The sequence below is a fragment of the Bubalus kerabau genome, chromosome 1, assembly GCF_029407905.1.
Source record: "Bubalus kerabau isolate K-KA32 ecotype Philippines breed swamp buffalo chromosome 1, PCC_UOA_SB_1v2, whole genome shotgun sequence".
Classification (NCBI taxonomy): domain Eukaryota; kingdom Metazoa; phylum Chordata; class Mammalia; order Artiodactyla; family Bovidae; genus Bubalus; species Bubalus kerabau.
Genome location: NC_073624.1, coordinates 237,935,134 through 237,955,376, shown reverse-complemented (window position 1 = coordinate 237,955,376; position 20,243 = coordinate 237,935,134). Strand labels below are relative to the sequence as shown.

Sequence of the window (20,243 nt, the reverse complement as noted above, 5' to 3'; positions counted from 1 at the left end):
GTAACTGTTTCTTTTAAGAAGAAAATATTTTAACTTCCCTGGTTTTCCAGTGGTTAAACTTTGTGTTTCTAACACAGGAAGCACAAATTCTATCCCTGGTTGGGGAAATAAGATCCCACATGTGGTGCCATGTGGCCATAATTTTTTTTTTAATCAATAAACAAAAATTTTAATTTTTAATAAACAAAATTAATTTATCTCATTTTTTAACATTCTATGAGATAGGGGAAATTTTTAGGAATAAACATGATCCTAAATTAAAAAAAAATCTCTAAAAGTAGGAATATGAGGAAAAGTACATTTTTTATATTATATTCTAACAAATTTCTATACAGCATAAATTACCTTTATAATTCAAAAATAATATTAAGCAAAATTAAATATAATCAGAATTTCGGTAATAAAAACTAGACTTATTTTATATAACAATGAGTGTTATATTCCCAGAGCATTTCCCAGATTTATAGCCCAGTTCTAACTATGACTTGTTGTTGAATCTCAGATTTTTTTTTTAAGGACCACTCAGATTTCATTGGAGAAGGCAATGGCACCCTACTCCAGTACTCTTGCCTGGAAAATCCCATGGACGGAGGAGTCTGGTAGGCTGCAGTCCAGGGGGTCGAGAAGAGTTGGACACGACTGAGCGACTTCACTTTCACTTTTCACTTTCATGCATTGGAGAAGGAAATGGCAACCCATTCCAGTGTTCTTGCCTGGAGAATCCCAGGGATGGGGGAGCCTGGTGGGCTGCCGTCTATGGGGTCGCACAGAGTCGGACATGACTGAAGTGACTTAGCATAGCATAGCAGACTTCATTTGGCAATACAGTTTTTTAAACCACTGCTGCAGGAGACAGTTTTCCTGCCTGTTTGTTTTTAAGAGGTAAAGTTTAATATTTGATTGAATATTGTCCAATTTTTTGGTTTCACCTGGCCAAATGGACAGTGCTCCATTGCAGGACAGTCATCAACTCACAAGAAGAGATCCCTGCTTGAATTTTTTTTAATTGATCCTAAATCCCATGATGGGCTTCCCAGGTGGCTCAGTGGTAAAGAATCCACCTACCAGTGCAGGAGACATGGGTTTGATCCCCGAGTCGGGAAGATCCCTTGGAGAAGGAAATGGCAACCCACTCCAGAATTCTTGCCTGGGAAATTCCATGAACAGAGGAGTCTGGCAGGCTACAGTCCATGGGGTGGCAAAGAGTCCAATACAACTAAGCAACTAAACAAAAACAACAAAGCCCATTATAAGCCTCAGTTCCTTCTGCTGCTGCTGCTGCCGCTAAGTCACTTCAGTTGTGTCCAACTCTGTGCGACCCCATAGACGGCAGCCCACCAGGCTCCCCCATCCCTGGGATTCTCCAGGCAAGAACACTGGAGTCGGTTGCCATGTCCTTCTCCAATGCATGAAAATGAAAAGTGAAAGTGAAGTCGCTCAGTCGTGCCCGACTCTTAGCGACCCCATGGACTGCAGCCTACCAGGCTTCTCCATGAGAGTACTATAAACCCTTTTTTCTGAAAACTGATTTGTAAAGAGTTTACTAGGCTTCTGCCTTCTAGCCAATGATGCTGAAAGTAGGCTATTAGCTGTTTTTTCTTTAACCTAGAGAAGATTTGTGAGGTGAAATTTTTTGCATAGCCATTTAAAAAATTGCAATAAAATTGAAAATCAAAATTTTAAATGCAACAGTTTTAAAATCAGATTTCAACTGAGACAGTGACTGAATCTAGGGGAGAGGAAAAGCCACCTGTATGTATTAACATTTAGTAAGCAGATACCTGTCAAACACAGGATAAAATGCACACACACTGATGCATTGCTGGAGTGTCATTTGTTTCAAACCTTTTGGAGAGGAATTTGAATCATATTCACCAAAAGACTGAACATATTTCTGCCCTTTATCCTGATACTTTCTCTTATAAATCTGTCCTATTAGGAAGTAATCGTGAATACAGAAAGACATTTATATGATGTTTCATCCTCAAATATATCTGGTTGATAATAATACTGCTAAAGAATATGTTTACCAAAATAATGCATATATTAAATTTACAAACTCAAGATATAGTTAGATAATTTCAAACAGCATAAGCTATATAAAGAACAAAATGAAAATAAAATTAAAGTTAAAAGTTTGAGACCTCATGCTCTGGTTTCTCTTTATTTACAGATGGTGTAACCTCTTACCATCGAGTGACTGGAGTGGCGGGTCAGAGTGTCACTCTACCCTGCTACTATAATGGAGAAGTCACAAGCATGTGTTGGGGCCGAGGGGCATGTCCTTGGTTGAACTGTGGAACTAGCATCATCTGGACTGATGGATACAGAGTCACCTATCGGAGGGATGGACGTTATCAGCTAAATGGCAATATTCGTGGAAGGGATGTGTCTTTGACCATAAACAATGCTGCCGTGTCTGACAGTGGCTTGTATTGTTGCCGAATTGAGGTGAGAGGGTGGTTCAATGACATAAAAACCACCCTAGAGTTGAGGATCAATCCAGGTGAGCTTACCTTCCTACTTCTTTGATCACTTCCTGTGGGTTCCCAGAGATAAGAGTTTTCTGTTTGATATTAACTTTGTTTTCCTTTAGAAGGGAAAGAAAAGTTTCCTATGATCTTGTTTTCTAATAACTCTTCAACTGAATATCTTGTATTTGTGTAGCTGCTGCTGCTGTTGCTCTAAGTCGCTTCAGTCGTGTCCGATTCTGTGCGACCCCACTGACGGCAGCCCACCAGGCTCCCCTGTCCCTGGGATTCTCCAGCAAAGAACACTGGAGTGATTGCCATTTCCTTGTCCAATGCATGAAAGTGAAAAGTGAAAGTGAAGTCGCTCAGTCGTGTCCGACTCTTAGCGACCCCATGCACTGTAGCCCACCAGGTTCCTCTGTCCATGGGATTTTCCAGGCAAGAGTACTGGAGTGGGGTGCCATTGCCTTCTCCATGTTTTTGTGTAGAGTTAAGTGCTAAGACTAACCTTGATTCAAGACCATAGGCTAGAGGATCTTCCCAGTCAGCAAACTGTCTCCTGAAGCAGTGCTTCAGGAACACTAGTTGGATCATGAAAAAGCAGTCACTGTTCCACACTGAGATATAGTGAGTATTTTTATGGAGCTGAATTTCTTCTTGAAAATCTGACCTTTTCTCTGAGGTCAGTTCTTTGGAGAATTTTCAAATGTTCTTTAGTAACATTTTAAACTCATAGAGAGTTTCACACGTATAAAACAGGTAATATAAGGTCCTGTCTACTGCTGCTACTGCTAAGTCACTTCAGTCGTGTCCGACTCTGTGTGACCCCATGACGGCAGCCCATCAGGCTCCACTGTCCTAGGGATTCTCCAGGCAAGAACACTGGAGCAGGTTGCCATTTCCTTCTCCAATGCATGAAAGTGAAAAGTGAAAGAGAAGTCGCTCAGTCATGTCCGACCCTCAGCAACCCCATGTACTGCAGCCTACCAGGCTCCTCCATCCATGGGATTTTCCAGGAAAGAGTACTGGAGTGGGGTGCCATTGCCTTCTCCGAAGGTCCTGTCAAATAGATGTATTATTTGGTTTTGACAATTGTCAACTCAATTTTGTTGCATATACATTGAAAGAGTCTAGATAGTTTCATCCCCTCCCTCTACCCTTGGATTTTTTGAAGCAGAATTCACAGCATATCATGGCTCAGCTGGTAAAGAATCAGCCTGCAATGCGGGAGACCTGGCTTTGATCCCTGAGTTGGAAAGATCCCCTGGAGAAGGGAATGGCTACCCAGTCCAGTATTATGGCCTGGAGAATCCCATGAACTCTATAGTCCATGGAGTCACAAAGAGTAGCATACAACTGAGTGACTTTCACTTTCACTCACATCATATCACTAAATTGCTTGTTTAAAAATTAAAATCGCCCTATTGCAATATGAGAACATTTTAATCTCAGTAACTGTTCACTTTTGGCTTTTAAGAATTTTGTGAAATCTAAAATTCTGGGAAGTTTATGTTTTCCTATCTTGATATAGACACTTTAATTTTTCTTACCATTTGGTGAAAGGAGCAGGTTCTAAAGGATTTTTTGGTTTCTAATGCTCTTTCATAGTAAATACTCTCCCACTAAAGTTTCTAATGAAAACAGAACCCCAATCAGAGCCTTTATAAGCTAGATCTCTTTTTTAGTTTAAATGAACTTGATATTTCAATTTCATAACTTTTCCTAACTTCATCAAAGACACTGAGTTTATTTGATGAAGGCAAGTAAAATCAGGTCAATTGTGATGCAGAAAATAGCTGACTCTGGGAAAACATCTAGGAGGCAATTTAAGAAAGCTGGTGCTATACACATGTGGCAGGAGGCTGTGTGTGGAGAAGAGATTATATTTGGAGTTGTGAAATTATATGATTGGTCCGGAGGAAGAAAGAAATTAATAGGGGACATTTATAGTGCTTATAAATTCTTTAATAGATGAATATTTGCAAAGTCACAGCTCTGTCCAGTGGGAAACGAGTTCATAACTGAGCCAAAGTGACTCTCTACCTCCAACCCAATACTTTACTTAAGTTTTCTTGCACTTTTCAGAGATTGAGCTTACTTTCAACGTCTCTTAGGGCTCTTTCTTGGCAGCTTTTCCTAGCCTTAGTGTCCTAGCTTCTTCCTTAGGAAATATTTACTCCTGCTACTGCTAAGTCACTTCAATCGTGTCCAACTCTGTGCGACCTCACAGACCGCAGCCCACCAGGCTCCCCCTTCCCTGGGATTCTCCAGGCAAGAACACTGGAGTGGGTTGCTGTTTCCTTCTCCAATGCATGAAAGTGAAGTCACTCAGTCATGTCTGACCCTCAGGACGCCATGGACTGTAGCCTACCAGGCTCCTCCATCCATAGGATTTTCCAGGCAGTACTGGAGTGGGGTGCCATAGCCTTCTCCAATTTACTCCTGAGCAAGACACGTTAGTGAAACAAGATGATTAAATTTCCTCTTTGTTATACTCCTTTGATCAGATGTTTTTCTTGCTTCCTCTTTTTCTTAGGTTTCGTTTCAAACTGAAGGGAGGGGATTGAGACTACACTGTTCTTCAAAATCTTTAACTACACTGTTAGACCCAGGTCAGCAAACTGTAGCCATAGGACCAGATCAGATTCTAAAATAAGCTCACCAACAGTTTTTTTTTTTTTTTTTAATGAATAAAGGTTTATTAGAACACAGCCCCATCCATTCATGTATATACTATCTATGACTGTTTTCAGGGCTTCCCTGGTGGCATATGGCATCTGTATTATGCAGCATATGTTAATGATGTGAATTAATCCACATTTAGGATGCAGATATGTTGGGAGGGTACCCTTAGAACTGACAGAAGCGAATGCTATTTGTTTGGTTAATAGTCTGGTTCTTGGGAACTACTATTTGGGTTCTAGTCATGTACTGCTGAGAGGACAAAGACAGCTTCAGGCTCTAGACACTTTCCCCTCCTTCATGGATGCTTATGAAGATATGTAAATCTGATATTTATGACTAGTCTTTACAAACTGCTTCAACACAAATCCCATGTGTCATTTTTTAATGGCAACACCTCCCGAAATATCATCCTTTAAATGCTGCTGTTGCCTTGTTGTGACCATGTCTTCACTCCCTCCTCAGTCACAGATTCTAGTTGACCCATGACAAGAACTTGGAGTTCATGGGAGATAAGTGCTGAGTTCTGCCTGGGGACAGTGTGCTTGGTTGTGTTGGTGCACAGGCCCAGCACGAGTCTCTTGTTTCCTGCTGCTTGATGAATCCCTGCTTTCATGTTGATTTCTAGCTCCACCTACAACGACAACGACCACCACCACTACAACAACAACTACCAGCACTACTCCTACAACCACTACCACTACTCCAAGAACAACCACCACTACAAGAAGGACTACTACCACCACTACTCCAAGAACAACCACTACAAGAATGACAACTCCCACCACTACTCAGAGAACAACCACTACAAGAAAGACAACTCCCACCACTGCTCCAAGAAGAAACACTACAAGAAAGACAACTACCACCACTACTCCAAGAAGAACCACTACAAGCAAGACAACACTTACTACTACTCCAAGAACCACTACCACCACCACCACTACTCCAAGAACAACCACCACTATGAGAAAGACACCCATTACTACTACTCCAAGAACCACTACCACCACCAGCACTACTCCAAGAACAACCACCACTACAAGAAGGACAACTACTACCACTACTCCAAGAACAACCACTACAAGAAAGATACCTCCCACCACTACTCCAAGAAGAACCACTACAAGCAAGACAACAATTACTACTACTCCAAGAACCACTACCACCACCACCACTACTCCAAGAACAACCACCACTATGAGAAAGACACCCATTACTACTACTCCAAGAACCACTACCACCACCAGCACTACTCCAAGAACAACCACCACTACAAGAAAGACAATCATTACTACTACTCCAAGAACGACTACCACTACTCCAACAACCACCACTACTACTCCCAAAACAATAACCACCGTGACTCCAACAACTACCATGATTCCAGCAACCACCACCACCACCTCCACTACTCCAAGAACAACCACCACTATGAGAAAGACAACCATTACTACTACTCCAAGAACCACAACCACCACCTCCACTACTCCAAGAACAACCACCACCTCAAGAAAGACAGCCATTACTACTACTCAAAGAACCACTACCACCACCAGCACTACTCCAAGAACAACCACCACTACAAGAAAGACAACCATTACTACTACTCCAAGAACCACTACCACTATTCCAACAACCGCCACTACTACCCCCAAAACTATAACCACCATGACTCCAACAACCACCACCACCATCTCAACTACTCCAAGAACAACCACCTCTAAAAGAAAGACAACTGTTACTACTATTCCAAGAATGACTACCACTACTCCAACAACCACCACTACTACTCCCAGAACAATAACCACCACAACTCCAACAACAACCATGACTCCAACAACCACCACCACCACCTCCACTACTCCAAGAACAACAACCACTATGAGAAAGACAACCATTACTACTATTCCAAGAACAACTACCACTACTCCAACAACCACCTCTACTACCCCCAAAACAACAACCACCATGACTCCAACAACCCCCACCATCACTACTCCAAGAACAACCACCACTACAAGGACAACCACTACCACTACTCCAAGAAAAACCACCACTACAAGAAAGACAACCATTACTACTACCTCAAGAATGACTACCTCTACTCCAACAACTGCCACTACTACCCTCAAAACAACAACAACCACGACTCCAACAACTACCACCACCACCTCCACTACTCCAAGAACAACCACCACTACAAGAAAGACAACCATTACTACTATTCCAAGAACAACTACCACTACTCCAACAACCACCTCTACTACCCCCAAAAGAACAACCACCATGACTCCAACAACCACTGCAACCACCTCCACTACTCCAAGAAAAACCACCACTACAAGAAAGACAACCATTACTACTACCTCAAGAATGGCTACCTCTACTCCAACAACCGCCACTACTACCCTCAAAACAACAACCATGACTCCAACAACTACCACCACCACCTCCACTACTCCAAGAACAACCACCACTACAAGAAAGACAACCATTACTACTATTCCAAGAACAACTACCACTACTCCATCAACCGCCACTACTACCCTCAAAACAACAACCACCACGACTCCAACCACCACCACCACCATTACTCCAAGAACAACCACCACTACAAGAAAGACAACCATTACTACTATTCCAAGAACAACTACCACTACTCCAACAACCACCTCTACTACCCCCAAAAGAACAACCACCATGACTCCAACAACAACTGCAACCACCTCCACTACTCCAAGAAAAACCACCACTACAAGAAAGACAACCATTACTACTACCTCAAGAATGACTACCTCTATTCCAACAAGCAGCACTACTACCCCCAAAACAACAACCACCATGACTCCATCAACCCCCACCATCACTACTCCAAGAACAACCACCACTACAAGGACAACCATTACCACTACTCCAGCAATGACTACCACTATTCCAACAACCACCATTACTACCCCCAAAACAACCACCATGACTCCAACAACCATAACCACCACCACCACTACTCCAAGAACAACCAAAACTACAAGAAAGACAACCATTACTACTACTTCAGCAATGACTACCACTATTTCAATAACCACTGCTACTACCCGAAAAACAACACCCACCACCAGTCCAACCACCACCACCACCACTACTCCAACCACAATGGTCACCACTGCTCCAACAACCACCACCACTGCTGTGCCAACAACCATCAACACCACTACTTCAACCATGACAGTCACCACTGCTCCAGTGACAGTGAGGTCTTCTACTTCTGCTCTTCCAATGCCAGCACCCACAGAGGACCTCCAGCCAGGTAAGCAAAAGTACTTCTAAGTGCAGAAGTTTTTAAAGTAAGGATACGCACCATCCAGAGCATGGTGTTAAGGCAGATGTACAATCTAGGGTAGGGATTCTTAACAGGTTTCCAAACCTGGCTTCACAGAATCTGTGAACAACTTGTACCCTCTTATATTCATCTTTTGTATCTTTAAGCATTTTCAGAGTGAGAGGGACCTAGGGTTTTTACTAGATTCTCAAAGGAATCATTAATAGCAAAAAAAAAAAAAAAAAAGCCAGACCACTGCTTGTGGACATCTAAGAAGGATGATGCATTCGGCCCTGTTTAACATAGAATTATGAGGAAAAAATAAGAGTGCCAGAACAGGGCCAAGTGAATGAGACTCTGTCTTACAAGGAGCTCTGAATAGAGATCATTCAATCCATTTTGAAGCCTAACCCAACACTTGAGGATACGATTTCAGTGAAGTTAATGCTTACTCTGTTTCCTCTGTCAGGAAACATGCTAACTGCTTTATAAGTATTAAGCCCCTTAATTCTTATGACAACCCCAGGACTGATGCTAAAGCTGAAGCTCCAATGCTTTGGCCACCTTATGCAAACAGCTGACTCATTGGAAAAGATCCTGCTGCTGGGAAAGATGGAAGGCAAAAGGAGAAGAGGGTGGCAGCGAATGAGATGGGTAGACAGTATTGCTAACTCAATGGACATGAGTTTGAGCAAACTCCAGGAGACAGAGAAGGACAGGGAAGCATGGCATGCTACAGTCATGGGGCTGGAAAGAGTTGGACACGACTTAGCAGCTGAACAACAAAAGAAGTATAAAAAGTGAAATAATTCTGCTGTTAGGCTCTCAGATCATTATCTAGATCAGATTTATTCATGATAATGAAATGCTTACATAGCAGGGTAATACCTCAAGGACATCTATTAATATATTTCTAAGAAACAGTCAAAGGGTAATTTCTGATTTAGTTTTGTTTGTTCTTTCTGCTGGGGGTGTAAATTTTCCTCCACTAATTGAACACTACTTTTCCGTTCTTGTCATTCCTATAGCTTCTTTATCTTCTCCAACTCAGACAGCAGAAAGCCAGCCTACTACCCTGTATGAAAGAAACATAACCAGCTCACCATGGCACTCTTGTTCAACAGGTAACTTCAGTTTCTTTCCTGAACACCTGGGAGCATTCAAATTTTGATAATATTAGCACATTGTTCAGAGCACATATTCTGAAATAAGACAAGCATGACTTGAATGCCAACAATGGCTATTCCACTCAGCTATGCAACTTGAACAAATGTCTTATTACCCTCTTTGAATCTGTTTTTATCCTTTGGAAAATGGGGGAAATATTACTTATTCTTACAAGCATTATATGAGATAAAGATCTGGGGACACAGTTACAAGGTAAATGATAGAGTGGCAACTATGACTGTTACTTAGAATATCCAGAAATACGTACATTTGAATGACACAGGCAGCTTATATGATTTGGGATCATCCACATACATATCCACATTTTTCTAAATAAAATGAATCAGCCTTGTTTTTAAACTTATTTCTAGGCGTACTTCCCTGGACAGAGCCTTAAAACAATTAAATCCAAACTGGTCCAGACCAAACCGGTTGCCTGTTTATGCTTCCTCTAAGTCCCAGAAACTACACAGAGCCAGGAGGTTCCCCTGCTGCCTTGTCGAGCTTTCATTTCACATGGACACTTTGAGTTGGGTTGAGGACATGGGCACCAGAGCCAAAGAGGCAGGTCCCACTAGGATTGTACTATTCCACTCCCAAAGACTCCAGTTCTCCGTAGTTTTGGAAAGTCCACATTCTTTTGAGATGTAAGATAAGTCTGTTTTTCCTATAATGGAGAAAGATATTGAATTGTCATCTTTCCCAACTAATTCTGTTACCCATGGTGATAAATTTGGAGAGTGCCACATGTGAACCCCTTTGTAATGCAGAACTGGCTTATTTGTCCATGTGCGTGTGAAGCATCCAACAAGGTCAGATTTTGTAAGATTTTGTAAGACTTGTGCATATGATTCATCGTGCTCAGGAGTTGCTATAGGAGACCCCCAGGGTAGCCTACTTTGCCAATCATTCAAGGAAGCTCTTAATTGAAAATGAACATGCAGCAGGACTCAGAGAGGGACCAGTTTGATTGAAATTAGCTAATAGTGACATTTGGTTTTGAAAGTGAAATCCTTGGTGTGAAGTGTTTCTTGGCACAGAAACAGAAAGCAGATAAAAATACAGGTAAGAGCAGTTGGGGCAACTGCACCCCACACTTTTAGGCTAAGAGGAAGAACAAAGTAGAAAATGGGAAATTATTCTCTGAAATATGTCACTAAAACCTGGTCAAGTAGACTTGGCAGCATGGAACAGGCATTGCAGCAGCTGTGTCCCCACGACTTCTGTGACTGCTGCCGTCTTGGCAGCATCTCTGAGGCCCTTCAGCCAAATCCTCACAGTGCCCGAGTCACACTTCAATGGGTTAAAGCCTCACAAAGCCAAGAATGTTAGTCCAGGAGGAATTTTGGTTTTCTTAGGGCCTGCACCTACCTTTTCAGATGCATGTGCCAGCAAATTGTTGTGCATTATTTCATTTAATTCTTTCAGGGCAGGTTTATTTCTTGCCATTGCCAGACTGAGGAGGACATTTAGTTCTACTTTAGACAAACATCTTCCAATTCAACTGCCCGCCAATGGCAGTTTCAAGCTACACATCCATGGGCAAGTTGTTTCATTCCTCACTACATGTTTGTAAGGAATGAAGGATAGGATATTTGGAAAATCCATTGCATGGTGTTCCTTCCCCATTGCTCCTATTGTTATATAGCAACATAATTGTGATACCTGATATTTGTTTAATATGGTGTTAAGCACCTTACTTATATTATCTAATGTTATAACTTTATGAGACGGGTACTATCAACAGCTTGTAGTTCAAGGTTACCCCAGCTAGAAATATAAATACATACATTTACATGCATATGTATGTAATATGTATGTAAAGGACATTGATCGAGGTCACATTGGTAAGTGACATGTCAGCACTGAAGTCAAGTTTCATCTAACTCAAGTCCTTTTTATTTTTTTAAAAACATCACTCACTCTATAGCTTAAGCATTTAAGGTTATAACGTAAGTCATACACAGAGACTAGACTGTAGACACTGTCTGTCTCTGGAAGAAGTAGTGTCGGGATGTTTAAATTGTAGATACAGTTCTGTAAACTGTTAAAATTTAGGGGGATATGGTTAGTTCATTTTCACTACCATTAGAACATGATGGTTTTATAGCTCTGTCAGTAGTACGGGAATCTCTGAGACCTGCAGAATTTACATTGGATGGGAACATAGTGTGTGCGGTGGTTATAAGCTGAGGCTGTTGTCTTTTAGTAGAGTTGGAAACTTCAACCATTTCAGCACCTCATCTAAAATTTCGGATTCAGAAAATGGGTATAAGGATGTAAAGTGCTTGTATATAATAGATACTCAGTAAAGAGAAAATCCTGTATTTGACCTATAGTTGCTTAGACGGGCCAACTGTATATGTTCTGTGGAACAAAAGAGATATTTCAAAACATTATTAAAATTTGGGCATTCAAAACTTTAAGGCATAGTATCCTTTTATATTGGGATTTTAGGTAGTATAAGGTATACTAGTCTTGGGAGTGACGTAATATATTTCCTAAAGCACATTTGGATCAGTGTCTGGGCACACTGGCATATAATGTAGGAGTTGGATGCCACCTGTTTGAGGTATCTTAGTGCATTTCACTCACATTTTGAATGTAAAACCAATGTAATGTTCATTTTGAACAGAGTGGTTCTGCTCTTTGGATGTGTAATGACCTCTGAGCACTCACTGGAAGTTTCTGAGCTGCCATGAAAATACTGATTATTTATCTGTAAGTGGTAATTTTTAACCTAGTTCTGACAATGGGCCACTCTGACTTGTCTAAAGTTGTCAGTAAATTTTCTGTGAGCATGCATTTTTTTTTCCCAATAGGGAGAAAAAAAGGGTTCATTTTCAAAGGGTCCATGACAAAATGGTTAAAAAGCACAACCTTACTAGTTAAATTAATAAATGTTAGGACGGAGGAGCCTGGTAGGCTGCAGTCCATGGGGTCTCGAAGAGTCGGACACGACAGCGACTTCACTTTCACTTTTCATTTTCATGCATTGGAGAAGGAAATGGCAACCCACTCCAGTGTTCTTGCCTGGAGAATCCCAGGGACGGGGGAGCCTGGTGGGCTGCCGTCTATGGGGTCGCACAGAGTCGGACATGACTGAAGCGACTTAGCAGCAGCAGCAGCAGCAGCAGCAGCAGTAACTTGGTATTATTTTGGGGATGCCTATAGCATTAGGCCATATAATTATTCAACTTTCCCTTCATTACCAGAAGGCAGTGTGAATATATTTGGTGTTCACAGGAAAGTTCAATATCTTTGTAATTCTCATTAATTTTCTTTCTTGTTGAGCAGATGGAAATGGCACTGTGACCCAGTCTCCAGATCCTCATTGGCATAACAATCAAACTGTAAGCATATTCCTTCCTATTTTATTAGCCTGATTCACTTATATGTCTCTTCTGGAATCAAGTTACATTTAGAGATTATTATTGTCAGACTAGTCCACAGATTGATTCTTTCTAATTTAAAAAAATAAAGGAAGAAACACTTTGACTCTTAAATAGGGATAGTTTAATTAATTTTAAAAGTCTATATAAATACACTACCTTGTTAGAAATAGCTGAAAAGTTATATTTTACTTTTGTATTGTAGATGGACGCTTTACTGTCTGAGCCAACAGGGAAGTCATATTTTACTTTAGACACACATATACACCCAGGACAGAATTTCTCCTGACCAGAAAATAAGAAAAAGAGAGTGAATTAATTCAGGCATAGTGACTTAACATTACATACCAAGAAAGACTTAGATCATTGTTAGAGAAATAACATGCCTTGAATTGATGTAGTGGAATGGGGGCCATCCCCACCAAAAATATTATGTCAGTGAAAGTGTGATTCCTTAAACATAGGCCCCCTAATATCCTTTTCCAATCCAATTTTCCTCCTATAGAGAAATTTTGAGGCCACTGCTGAGTCTTTCTATATATAATCCTCCCCATATGATGACACATTAAGGTCCTAAGGTCTTCAAACTCTTTGATTCTGTAATTTGTTCTTGCATTTTCCCCACAATTAGCTTGGGAAAAATCCAAGGGACTATAGTCTCATGATGTTCATCAAAGCCTCATCTTTGTGTGTAAGTTAGAAGAATTTATCAGTGAGATTTTTCACTTTTGGCTCCTTTGGGTGAAACAACTTTCCTTTCACTATGTGCAAATAACTCTTAGAAGAAAAAAAACATGAACAGATTCAGGTATGAGAGTAATCTTGATTGCAAGTGGTGAGAAATTGCAGCATGGACATTATAAGAGAAATTCAAGTTTAAGCAAAGTGGGGTTAATGTGACGTCAAATGGCCTTATGTTGCATAACTTAGTGACAATGAGAACACTACCACGTAGGAATGATATGAAAGATTTAGTCACTCTGATGATATGGGTACTGATTGATCTGATGGATATGGGCTGAATTTGTTGTGCTTGTTAAATAGCAGAACTGCCACCATGTAAATGTCATGTCAGTCAGACTTATGCTAGTTTTAAAAAAAAGAAACAAACACTGTGAATGAGAAGATTGTTTTTGACCTCAGTTACCTGCAGGACAGGTATATTCAGTAGCAATTAATCTCTTCTATATAATGTAAGCGATACAGAAGCAAGTTCACAATAGGTGGTAGCATAATTGTGGGCTTTTTGTGTCTTGACCGTGAAGACATCAAGTGTCTCCCAAGTATCTTGAAACCAAGCAGCATATATTTCCACCCAGCAGGTCAACTTCTTGAGATGCATCTTGAGGAGAGAATGAACATATACATAAAGATGTATAAAACAAGATATACATTGCTGCTGTTTATAATCATGAAAATGTTATAAACAACCTAAAAGTTCAATAATAAGAGATTAATAACTTATCAATTAAGCATGCCCATTTATTGCCACTGAAAATGTTGTCACTTCAGTGTACTTACTGCCATGAGAAGAGAGTGTCAATTGTTAAATGAAAAAACTAACTTTTCAGGTAGCATTTGGACTTCCCTGACAGTCCAGTGGTTAAGACTTCATGCCTCCAATGAAGTACGTAGAGGTTCGATGGCTGATTAGGGAACTAAGATCCCACAAGCCATGTAGCATTGCCAAAAATGAAAAAAAAAATTATTATATATAGGTTTTAGATACAAAATAAAATGATGTATATACTGTAGTATACATTGGATACGGTAACTGTGTCTGTTAAGAAAACTACTAGAAAGATAAAATTCTAAAAGAGTATGTAATGAAAAATGGTAATAGTAACTATTTCTGGATGTTGAAATTATGGTTGATTTTTGTTTTCCTTTCTTTATCCTGAGCTGCACACTCAAATATGAACTTCCAGTTTTTATGTAACATAATATTTTTTAAAAAGCCAGCAAAGACTGCTTCCTGTAACCCTGTGTTCCATCTAACTGCTTTCCCTCCCACAAGTAAGGTGATAACACAGCTTTTCCCTCTCAAGGCACTGACTGTTTTCCATTTAGGCAAGGACACCTCAGAGGCTAGGTCACCCTCCTGTGTATTCCTCATAGTATTTATCAGGAGGTACCTGAAGTACCTTTCCCAAGAACCCTATTTAATCTGCATTTGACAGAAAAAGAGGTTTGGAGAGGCTAAATAACTTGCTAGGGTTACAGAGCAACTAAATAAAAGTTAGTCTGGGATTCTGACTCCAGAGATTAAACTCTTATGCAGGAGGAGACTTGAGACTTAATCTTTTTCTCTGCTTTTCACTTCCTTTCTGTAAAAATACCTACCTGGTAGGACATCTTTAGAATTAGAATTAAGCTATGTAAAGAAGGCAAGCATGATGATGACCTGGTATATTTTGGATTTACTTTAGGAAGTGATGATCTCTCACACTAGGAATTTTTTTCCCAATTGCACAGCATTTTAATTTTTAAGCGGAGCCATGAAGCTGAGCAGCTACTTTCATGCCCATTTATAAAGACATAGAATCTTGAATTCTAGTTCAAAAAAGTGTTTAAATTAATGGCTAGTTTCAGTAACTGAACACATTCAAATAGCACCACCATGGCAACTTACATAGGAACCAGAATTGTTTTTTAAGAGTCTCATAAGAGGATTATTTATGAAAAGAGATTTTTTTAATAAAATATATAAATTAATAAAGCACAGTCATTTGAAGCATACAGTTTGAGTTTTAACAAGTCTGTACCCTTCTCTAAATATCACTGCAAGTAAGATGTAAACATTTCCACCACTCCCAAACACATTTTGAATTTTGAGTTGTCTTAGAATTTCATCATAAGGCTATAACTTTACATCATTTGGTCTTACCCTTCATGATCCAGAACTAGCCAGGGGCCAATAAACAATAATGTGACTGGGTATATTATTTTCTGAAATGTTTTCTGCCTGTAACTCTAACAAGATTGTTTTATTTTTCTGTTTTGTGTTTGATCTGCTGATGTTTCTGTAGATTGCGGTGCTGGCACAAGAAACATGGATGAGCACCAACAAGGGAGTCTACATTGGAATCTCGGTTACTGTTTTGGCATTGTTGGTCATGTTTGTGGTATTCTGGATTAGGAGAAGTAAGTCACCTCAGGACTGAAATATTCAGAAATATTCTTGAGCCCACAGGAGTATTCTTGAGCCACATGTTTTCAGTTTTCATATAACTTTCTTGCTTCTTACCTTGTTCTTTTTTTTTTTTTTTTAAATTTATCTTAAATTTATTGTTCCACAAACATGATATTTAAATTCTGAGAACTTAAATATGGAGAAATAAGCACTGGTTGTGTAAAGTTGAGATTTGGAAGTCAAAAGCCAAGGTTATATACAAGATTTGTTCCCTCCCATTTTGTTCTTTTCACATTCCCTCAATAACAATATTTTATCCCTATCGGGAGTAAAACTGTTGATGGTTTTATAACACCCACTTAATAGAAGAAGCACAAGAGACATTAGGTGGGTACATGATTTCAGAGCTAGGAGAAGAACAAAGGGTTTCACATGACAGTCATCCAGCACCTCGTGGTCTCCTTCCACCAGTTGTGTGTGTATGTGTGTGTAAAACCTATCTTCTATGGGAGAAGTGCAATATTCAGGGTTTTTTTCAGTGAAATATAATGGCATTAAAGTAAGCTAGGGCATGTAGGTCAATACACTAAACCTATGAATCAGAAGATATCCTATACAAAGGGGCTTACTTGGCTCCTAGAGATTCAAGAGAAGTTACCTGGAGTTATCAGGTTAGGGTCCAGATTGATTTTTTTCTCCTTTTTAAAAAATATTTTTTCTTCTAAATTGATTTTTTTTAAGACTCTGAGAGCTGTACTGATTTTGCACATATTAAAGTAATAATCGCAATAATATACTTTGGAAAAAAATCTCAAAAACTCTTTGGCTTATATGTTTTATTTTATCTTCATGTTTTCCTCAATTTAGGATATTTTTGCCAGGGTAGCAAGGCGGAGCTACTACGGTATGTTTGAAATGGTTTGTGTAAATAATGCCGTTTGATGTTCTTACTCTAGTAAACATAAGGAAAATTTCTCTGTCCCTCTCCTCTTTTCCTTCCGAGTTCTCTATTTTATACTCAGATCCTGCAAAATCTAGTATATACGGCACCTCCATTGTTGTTCAACCTTCCAGTGATGATTTTAGCATCTTTATGCTGCTGCTGCTGCTGCTAAGTTGCTTCAGTCGTGTCTGACTCTGTGCGACCCCATAGAAGGCAGCCTACCAGGCTCCTCCTTCCCTGGGATTCTCCAGGCAAGAATACTGGAGTGGGTTGCCATTTCCATCTCCAAGCATTTGTATATTTCTCTGGAATTGTGTCATAACTGCTACAGAAACAACACCTCAAACCTTATCTCTTAGAGCAAGAGAATTAAATTGCAGATATTGTTTCAGTGGTCATTTGAATGGGTTGTTTAGTTTATTTGATTTCATTCAGTGCTTTATTTATTGCATGTCTTTTGGATTTCTATTATATTCTGAAAAGATGAGTAGAACAGACAGAAAACGTATATATGAATAAACAGGACCTTATAGAACTTTCAGAGAAATACCATGGGGAATACTGGAGCAGGGCAGTAGGCTATGTGAGTGAGCCCCAAAGAAGCAGAAGGCAGCTCTGCAAAAATCTTCAGGAAGACACCTCCAGGCTGAAGACCCGCAAAGGCAGGGGATAGGGACATGCCTCCAGCTCCCCACGGTTCCCACCATCCCCTGTTATTCCATACCCAGCCTGCTCTTTTCATTTGCATTAGTTGTCTGGCCTCACAGGCATTTCAATTTACAGTTTTTGCAAATGTACCCCTTCACCCAGTAAAAAATTAAATCTTCTTTGTATGCATCCCTGCAGTCATTTTCTCAAGCATCTGTAAAGGTAGGAAACCAGTGCCTACTTCCAACAAAATAAACTTCTTCATCTGGTCCAGCTTGGGTTTTAAGCAAAGTCTTTCTTTGTTCTGAATTCGTCCCTCTTTAACTGCCATCCATTATTCTTAGTTCTCTTTCATTGGATGTTTGTACCCAGTCTTTCCTACATCTGAGTTAATCACATGAGCCAGTCCACAAAATACGCCTTGAATAATCTCCAGCATATTGCAAGTGTTCCATAGATGCTGGATTTTATTATTGCAGACATGCAGTAAACCTGTGAGACAGGCAGTAGTAGTATTCTCAGTTTACAAATTATAAACATGTTTAGAGATGTTAAGTGCCAATCCATGGTCACACCACACAGCAGGTCTCTTAGAGTCCAAAACTCAGGCCTTTAGGAGTTTTTGACTGTCAGCTTCCAAGAGTGGAAAAAAAATAAGTGCTCCCTACAGACAGAAAAACATGAATGATAACATCCTTTTAGTTCACTTTTGTTCTTTCAATGTTTACTTCTTTAAAGTTTCAGTTTTCAATCACCTAATTAGAAAGAAAATATTTATTGTAGAAGATGTTGTATAATATAGAAAAGCAAACAAAACAAAAACAAAAAGGTGTATTTTCTCATGTTATTTTGGGGGCAGCTATATCACATTGACTCATTTTGAGCTGCTGAACAACTAACCTGTTTCCATGCAATATGACTAATCTGTTTAAAGATCAGAGCTGATGAAGACTCAGTGCATTTCATATCATTTCTGGGCAGGCTTAGGTAATAAAAATAGTGCCTACAGACAAATTCTAAAAAAGCATTGATATCAAAACTCCACAAATGACCTTTGTGTAAACTTGATTTGTGAGCATTCATGTTATAAAACTCATCTAACCCATTGCTTTCTAATTTTGACTGTTAAGGCAGGGTGTGATTTTTGACTCTGTGATCTAGAACATGCTTAATGAAGCAATACTATTTTACTGCCTCTGATATGCTCTGATATTTTTTATGAGTTCAGTTCAGTCGCTCAGTCCTGTCTGGCTATTTGCAACCCATGAACAACAGCACGCCAGGCCTCCCTGTCCATCATCACCAACTCCCGGAGTCCACCCAAACCCATGTCCATTGAGTCGATGACGCCATCCAACCATAACATCCTCTGTTGTCCCCTTCTCCTCCTGCCCTCAATCTTTCCCAGCATCACAGTCTTTTCCAATGAATCAGCTCTTCGCATGAGGTGGCCAAAGTATTGGAGTTTTAGCTTCAGTGTCAGTCCTTCCAATGAACACCCAGGACTGATCTCCGTTAGGATGGACTGTTTGGATCTCCTTGCAGTCCAAGAGACTCTCAAGAGTCTTCTCCAACACCATAGTTCAAAAGCATCAATTCTTCCACACTCAGCTTTCTTCACAGTCCAGCTCTCACATCCATACATGACCACTGGAAAAAGCATAGCCTTGACTAGACAGACCTTTCTTGACAAAGTGAAGTCTCTGCTTTTCAATATGCTATCTAGGTTGGTCATAACTTTCCTTCTAAGGAGTAATTGTCTTTTAATTTCATGGCCGCAATCACTATCTGCAGTGATTTTGGGGGCTCCAAAAATAAAGTCTGACACTGTTTCCACTGTTTCCCCATCTATTTGCCATGAAGTGATGGGACCAGACGCCATGATCTTAGTTTTCTGAATGTTGAGCTTTAAGCCAACTTTTTCACTCTCCTCTTTCACTTTCATCAAGAGGCTCTTTGGTTCTTCTTCACTTTCTGCCAGAAAGGTGGAGTCATCTGCATATCTGAGGTTATTGATATTTCTCCCAACAATCTTGATTCCAGCTTGTGCTTCCTCCAGCCCAGCATTTCTCATGATGTACTCTGCATATAAGTTAAATACACAGGGTGACAATATACAGCCTTTATGTACTCCTTTTCCTATTTGGAACCAATTTGTTGTTTCATGTTGCCTCCTGACCTGCATACCGGTTTCTCAAGAGGCAGGTCAGGTGGTCTGGTATGCCCATCTCTTTCAGAATTTTCCACAGTTTATTGTGATCCACACAGTCAAAGGCTTTGGCATAGTCAATAAAGCAGAAATAGATGTTTTTCTGGAACTCTCTTGCTTTTTCCATGATCCATCGGATGTTGGCATTGATCTCTTGTTCCTTTGCCTTTTCTAACACCAGCTTGAACATCTGGAAGTCTACGGTTCATGTGTTGCTGAAGCCTGGCTTAGAGAATTTTAAGCATTACTTTACTAGTGTCTAAAATGAGTGCAATTGTG

General features: G+C 40.0%; 1 protein-coding gene across 5 annotated transcripts in view; it reads left to right on the top strand.

The window, feature by feature from the left end:
- LOC129636757 (mucin-2-like) overlaps window positions 1-20,243 on the top strand; it is a 35,821-nt gene that overhangs the window by 12,314 nt on the left and 3,264 nt on the right. For 4 of the 5 annotated variants that reach the window (XM_055560406.1, XM_055560372.1, XM_055560386.1 and 1 more), the window contains exons 3-7: window positions 2,174-2,506; window positions 5,782-8,460; window positions 9,501-9,596; window positions 12,937-12,992; window positions 16,061-17,511. In XM_055560406.1, coding sequence (XP_055416381.1) covers window positions 2,174-2,506; window positions 5,782-8,460; window positions 9,501-9,596; window positions 12,937-12,992; window positions 16,061-16,195 — 3,299 coding nt within the window. In that variant the 3' untranslated portion in view covers window positions 16,196-17,511. Of the gene's footprint in view, window positions 1-2,173; window positions 2,507-5,781; window positions 8,461-9,500; window positions 9,597-12,936; window positions 12,993-16,060; window positions 17,512-20,243 lie in introns of those variants that run through there. The other variant, XM_055560377.1, reaches the window with a different exon arrangement.